This window comes from Erpetoichthys calabaricus, chromosome 1, assembly GCF_900747795.2.
Source record: "Erpetoichthys calabaricus chromosome 1, fErpCal1.3, whole genome shotgun sequence".
NCBI classification, from domain to species: Eukaryota; Metazoa; Chordata; class Cladistia; order Polypteriformes; family Polypteridae; genus Erpetoichthys; species Erpetoichthys calabaricus.
The window spans coordinates 72853613-72860849 of NC_041394.2; the positions used below are offsets into that span (position 1 = coordinate 72853613).

The 7237-nt window shown below is 32.2% G+C and overlaps 1 protein-coding gene across 1 annotated transcript; it reads right to left on the reverse strand.

Annotated features, from left to right (window-relative positions):
* Positions 1 to 306: 306 nt before the first annotated feature.
* On the reverse strand, positions 307 to 6737 carry LOC114645826 (uncharacterized). Its single transcript, XM_028793693.2, has 5 exons — positions 6394 to 6737; positions 2806 to 2969; positions 2297 to 2407; positions 1265 to 1392; positions 307 to 890 (listed from the first exon to the last, which is right to left on the reverse strand). Exons 1-5 carry the CDS (start codon positions 6531 to 6533, stop codon positions 762 to 764), a joined length of 672 nt encoding a protein of 223 aa, XP_028649526.2. The 5' UTR covers positions 6534 to 6737; the 3' UTR covers positions 307 to 761.
* Between the last annotated feature and the right edge of the window lie 500 nt (positions 6738 to 7237).

Genomic DNA, 7237 nt, shown 5'->3' on the forward strand with positions numbered 1-7237 from the left:
CATAAGTGGCATCAGAAACCGAGTCACCATCATTGTGTTTATGCCTCTTTCTTATTTTATACCTGCCTGTGTACTAATTGTTCAGTTTGCCTTTTTCTGTTTCTGTATTCACAAATATTTGACAACGTGAGTATTTTTTTTACTTTTCTAAGAAAGAATACCATAGTCTATCCTTATCATGGTGAAAAGACTTGTAGGCTAATTTTGTTTAATAGATATTTAACTTCTTGTAAAGAAAAAGCAGAAATATCACTGCCTGTAGCAGCTAACCCATTATAATTCTTACTTACCACTTGTATAATAGATCGGCCGACACAGCTCTCGTATTTTAAAAATACACTATCTCCAATATGGTCTAATATTGAAAAAAAAGAATAATTCAACCTTGTCAAGTATTTTTGAAAGCAGAAAGAAATCCAGGAAAATGGAAGAATGAGTATGGAAGCCATCAAGGATTGCTTCTCTTTTTAGGTTTATAGATACTGTAGTTATAGTTAAGCAAGTTAAACAATGCATGTAAAATGCATGCTATAGTGTTATATTTGCAAATATACCGATGATTTAAAGATAGTAGTAACATGTGTTGATTGTTTTAAAACGTGACGTCAGCACAGTGAGCATTTGAAAATTTCTTTGACAAGGTTCTGAGCCACAAACAAATCCAAAATATTTTTAATTTTAGATTTAACTGCACTCTATTAGCATTGTTGAAAATCTGCATTAGATACTGAATAATAAAAACATGCTTTAAATAACTCCCTTCAGTCAGCTTCTTCATGTCTGGTGCAGCCACACTGCTTTGGTATGGGCACAGTGGTGATACCCAAGGAATAGTTGTCATTCACGTAAATGAACGGGATCCACTCAGTCACCGAAGTGCAGCAACTGATCTGAAAAGTCAATTAAGACCTTATGTTAAAGAGGTCAGCTGAACAGAGATGTTCTATGTCTAAAACATTTTACAGTTTGTATTCACGCTGATGTTTTAGTTTTGAAATCAAATTATTTTTACATAACACTCTACTCATTGTTAACCTACAATGGCTGTATAAAAAGAATGGCTAAACTTTCAATAAAGTAAATCACAGTAACTCCATGCGATATGTAAATTTACAAATATGCTGTACATATTTGGATTTTATGCATTGTCTTATGTGCAACAATTATACATATAGCTTATATTAAACAATTATTATTTTTTAAAATTTATATAACTGCACTTATTTATTTTAATATTTGTAGTCCTTTAAAAAAATCTGTTAACCTTTGAAGAGTATTGTTTTCCATAAACTTTGCATTTCTTTGTTGTCCCTCCCTTAAGGTCTTCACAAGTCACACATTTTGCATATGTAAACTTTTCAGGGTAAATAATCCATGAAGCCCAGCCAAGATCTAAAAGGAAATATATTGGTAAAGATCTCATTCTATTAGCATTTAATTATTACAAATATTGATGTAATTAAATAATATCATAGTCACAAGGTTTTAAGCATAAACACAAAAACAACACAATCAACATGAGATGACCCCTAGCTTTACCTATCTGCCCGTTTATCTGGTTGGATTTTAGGTTCCCTGGGAGCAACAGCCTATCATGGACACATCAGGGCACAATGCACACAACCTGCATTCACGTACTCCATGGCAATTTGCAGACAATCAACTTAGAATGGAAGGAAAATGGCTCTGGCAAAACAGGCAAACTGCACACAGGCAGTGACTGGGCCCAGATTCCAATCCACTGCTCTGGCGCTTCAAGTCAGAAGTGCTGCACCACTACACTGTCTCTTGAATTAGCCTTATCTGAGCAGACCCCCGTGACCCTGTAGTTAGGATATAGCGGGTTGGATAATGGATGGATGGATGGATGGATGAGCACAATTTGTGTGCATATATTATTGCAAATCTGAGCTTTGCTAAAAGCAGAATATCAATAAGTAAGTATACACATTCTGTTACTATTTATTCCATGTTTGATTTTTACCCGTGAAACACTTTAAATATTTCATGAAGGAAACAATAAGAGGATAAGTTATTTAGGCAGTATATGTACCGTAGCTTAATGGAAACTGACTTCAATCTCTGCATTTGGTCAGTGGAGCCAACCCAAGGTGTGCTGCCTGTAGAGACACACTCATGTATACACGCACACTTACTAGACAAATGTACAGACGAACGACTGAAAATGCATGCGTTTGGGAAGAGTCATTATTGTTGTTGTTATTACAACTGAAAGTCTGACTATGGAAATGGATATAAAGGTGAATATCTATAGACTGACACCAGACATTTCTACCTGTAATGGAGACATCAGCCATGATTTGACAGCAATGAAGTCCTTCTTGAATCCGCTGCATTTCAAACGTTTCTGTGTTATTCTTATGTGGTTGTTCTGTTTCATTTTTTCCTAAAGCATAAAAATGTTGAACAAATTGATATTTTAATGCTTCTATTCCAAAAAATCAATGTATTCTCATGCAAAGAAAAGCACAAATCATTTTTATGTTTCATAAGAATTTTCAGTTTATATAAACCATCAGACTCATTACTGACTGGAAAACTAATAAATAAGTGGTGCATACATGACATGTGTGAAGAAAAAATGGTTGCATGTAAATATGGAGTACCAATAAGTAATTAAAACAAAGTAACAGTGGTAATTATAAAATCTGTAAAAAAACCTTAGGAATGTTTTCTGCACTTTATCAAATAAGGAATTTGTTTTCTTTATAAATATAATAATATATTTGGAGATGACTGCTGATAACTGTTTACTTTTTTGCAGAAATGAGAACAGCCACTAACCTTTAATAGGCAACACGCTGGTCATATTGAGAAGGTTATTGAGGCCCTCCCTAATGTAATCCCTCACCATGCTCATGTCTTCATGATCGACGTCGGGAGCACACCTGATGTTTAAAGCTTCAAGCAGAATTTCTTTGACATGTTCAGTTTGCTCCTCTTTGCAGCTGTGAAGAGTAAATGCAAAATAATGCAAAATAAAATCCATATGGCAGTATTCAATATGAAAAATACAATTTTCTTCTTCAACAAACAGATTTCTAAAATTTCACATTCTTTCATCTGTATTTGTTCTTTGCAAACTAGTACATTTCACCCATAAAAATACACTTCGAAATTTGTATCTCTTGAGTTCTATAAACTTTTGACAAACTATCAACAAAATGGCAGTTTTGAATTTTGATCAAAGATATCTTGCCAGTTGGCTTATTCTTTAGATTTCACAACTGTTTTCCCCTGAGGCTACTAGTGTTATGATTTTAATATTTCCAACTCTGGCATGAACTTTTAAGAAGGCTTCTCTGACCTAAATAACTTTATCTGTGCAGTACGTGAGTATTAAATATTAATATTCAACAAAATATGGGAAAAACAGTAAATTAAATCATCTACACTTTTTTTCTCACTATATCTTACTAATATTGTTACATTGCACATTGTACTATTTTCTGTAATTTATGAAGAAGTTAAAATAACCTGTGATTAAAGACAAGTATGACAAATGAGAGGAGACTGTTCAGCCTCCAATAGCTAAGTGGCTCCAATTTGTCTCCCAAGTACTTAAAAATGATTAAGGTTTTGGAATAAAGTGTTGAATAGCTGTTATGAGGCTACATGTTCTTTGCTTGTATTCAAGAGGAAGACTTTTTCAATATATATCCATTTTTCTTATTGTAAAATAGGCATAACAATTCAAAATGTAAAAAATGGGGAAAAGTTTCTCTTTCATTAAGAACATGCAAACATTAAGTTTAAAAAGTATTTATTTTTTTCAATTACTGCACAGGGGTGTCTGCTTTGAAGCACAGTTATTACAATGTTTATTTCTATGATATTCAAACATATTTTGCAGTTAGGATGACATTCAGAAAATTGAAATATAGACACTTGAGTAAGGTAATTTATATAGAATTTAATTATACTTTAAATTTTAAGTATTATACTGAACACTTCAAACAAAGCTAAAAATCTAAAGTATTATTCTGAAGTAAAAGTGTTAACACATTAAATATTAGATGTAGAAAGTATGCTATTTACATGTAGAATGTGTGATGATTTTTTTTTAATAACAAGTAGCAAGATCAAAACAAAAACACAATTTATAGACATAGCATTTTTTTTTATTGTAAACATTTCATTATCAAAAATACATGATGAATAAATTGAAGAATATTTTTAACAAAGATCTTGCTGGTTTTGTAAACAGCTAAAGTTGTTGGTTGGTTCTGACTTTGTTGTCTTCCTTACATTAACTTTTAATGGAATGAACAAATCAAGCAATTATCCTTAACAAATGTGAAATGAAAAATGAAAGAATGAAAGATCACTCGGTATTTTATTTTTAATGAAGAACAAGATCTGAAGGCATATGAAAAAAATGTATACCGCAAAATTTTGTTTTTCCAGTCCAAATTCATTGTTTGATCAACTTAAGTTGTATCCTTTATAAAATATAAACCATTATGAAAGAGCTGTCATTCATACTCTTCATATTGTGTATTAATCCATCAATGCCATGAACCCACTTATTTCATTATAGGTGAGCTAAAGCCTCAATAGCAATGAGCTCAATGCAGAAATTAACCCTGGATGGGATAACACTTCATACACATACACACCCTCGTCCATTCATAACAAGTAACATGACAAGTACAAATTTGGGATTTGGGAGGAAACTGAAGAATTTGTGAAAAGTCATGTTAACACAGGGAGTCCATACAAATTTTACAAAGACAATGAGGAAGCTGTGAGATAGCAATGTTGACAGCTGCACATGTATGCAACTCAGATATAGCCCTATCCATGCAATATAAAAAATAAGCAATCAAATGATCAGTTCTAACATAAACTGATTTATTATTATTTTTATACATTTTATGTAAATTTTCATCCAGTTCTAGCCTGGGCACAGTCTGTGTGCACACCTTATAGTACACTTGTTTGTTTTTTCTCCTGGTGCTCTGGTTTGCTCCCTTATGTTAACTGGAAATTCCAAAATGGCCCAGCATGAGGGAGTTTGGGTGATTGAATGGGTGTGCCATGTTATGAAGCGGTGTCTTGTACTCTACAGGGTTTGTTCCTGCCTGTATAACAACTGTATTAGAAAATATGTGTTCAGAAAATGAATGAAAGTGATTCCCTTCTAGAGAATAATGAGCTCTTACATTTTTCCTGTAACGATTATGATAATAAAATAATACAATGAAATGGAGGGTTGTATGTATGTAAATGTATTTTATTTTATTTAATATAATAAATCAAATGTGTTGAGTGTGTATTCAAATGTGTTAAAACATAATAATTGCTGACATAGAAAATAAATATTTCAAGCATTACATGTGGGTCAGATACAACAGTAATACAAGGAGCATATTGAAATCATTGAAAATACACATTAATTCAAAGGTAGAGGTATAGTCTCTTTTTAGAAAAAAAGATTATTAGGAATGTCAGAATTGGCAGAATATCAAAAGGCATGTTGATTCAACTTCAGAAAAACTACCAGCATAGCAAACATTATGTGCCACTATATTCTAAGATTAACTTAACTGCTAAAACATGTTCAGTCCAATCACATTACATGAAGCTTTTATATCATGGCAGGTCACCATATAGCCACACATTCTTTTATAGGAAGCACAAAATGAAGTAATAATGTTTTAAATGATTAAAGATAACATTGCACACAAATGTCCTTGTAGGTGTTTAGATTTATGTATAGGCGCTTTGTTCAATTCTCTCATTTCTTTAAGAAACCTTGAACAGTTTTTAAAGCAAATATACTTCTTAGCATTCTTATTCTTCACAGTCAGTTACAAAAATAAAACATTATAAGGTAAAATAGTAAATTATTGTAAATTAATGAATTCAGTGCAATCAGTCTGTTCTTCATTTTTGATCAAAAAGTATGAAAAATCAATTGGGAAAAAATGATATATTAAACATGCTAAAGATGGTTGTCTTGTCCTAGTCGTACAAGTATGCATGGCATGTGTATGAAAGACCAAATTTTATTTTAAATCCAGCAGAATAAAGGGGTTTCTTATTACATATTTAAACATTAAAATGTATTGAATGATTTTAAAATGATTATTATACTAATCTATCAAGACGTCTGATGTTTTTATGCTTAGGTTTCCATGTAAAGTGTTTACCTTCACAACTCATTTCTAAATGCAGCATTGACCTTTGCAGTTCAATTTTATTATATTATTCTTCTTGCAGTTTGATATATTTTATAGTATAATTAGTATTTTAGTTAAGAGTTAACTTATGAGATACAAAATCTTGCATGCACTCTTTTTAGTTAAATATCAACAAATTGTTGATCTTCCATCAACAGATAACAGTTTCAAAGTCATTTTCACTTACCTGGACATTGTCATCTGTAAGACATGGATTATTGATGAATTATCTTTTTCCACAGTGGGGTTTTCAGTGGAAAGTAAGACAAAACCCATTTCCAAATGAAGGCAGAAACAAAATATTACAAAAAAGAAGGGCATATTCATCTTGAAATCAAATTTACAAAATATCTGACTAAAGAAAATATTTCTTCATGAAAGTGAGTGGTAGGAAATTAATTTCGGCTATGATCTGAGTAAAGAACTATGTCTATTTATAAGTTTCTGAGCTGACGAAGTCTTTTTTGAGATGTTAGAGGGAGTTGATGTCCTGTATAATGGCTCAGTTGTAAGCGAAAAGCAAGTGTTAGTTGTGGCAGGAAAACAGCATGGGAAACTTAGTTTTATCTCTTACAAACCATGCTGACCTTGGGATGTTTTACATTGTTTTCCAGGTCCAATAAATGTGAGCTGAAGCAGAATGGAGAGTGGGAACACTTTGTTTGCTATTGAAGGACCCAGGGAGTTTCATCACACATCCTTCATCTTCAGTGTAAGCCCTGATAAAGTCTAATAATGCAGCAGGTGTTCCGAAGCAATGACTCTATACAGTGAGGCAATTGTAATGTGGCCTTCATTTTTTTTCCTTGCAATTCCACCAAAGAGTATTACATATATTATGCTCATGGTTGCATAGCTATTTAAAGACTGGATTTAAACCTATTGACCATTTTGTCTGATTCTAGGTGGCAAAGTAAGCCAATCAATCAGATTTTCATCTTTCATGGTATCTACATAACATACTACCCCAAATAATTTAATATATTGATGATTGTTTCCCATACACATATTCTAGGATAACTAATTTTCCT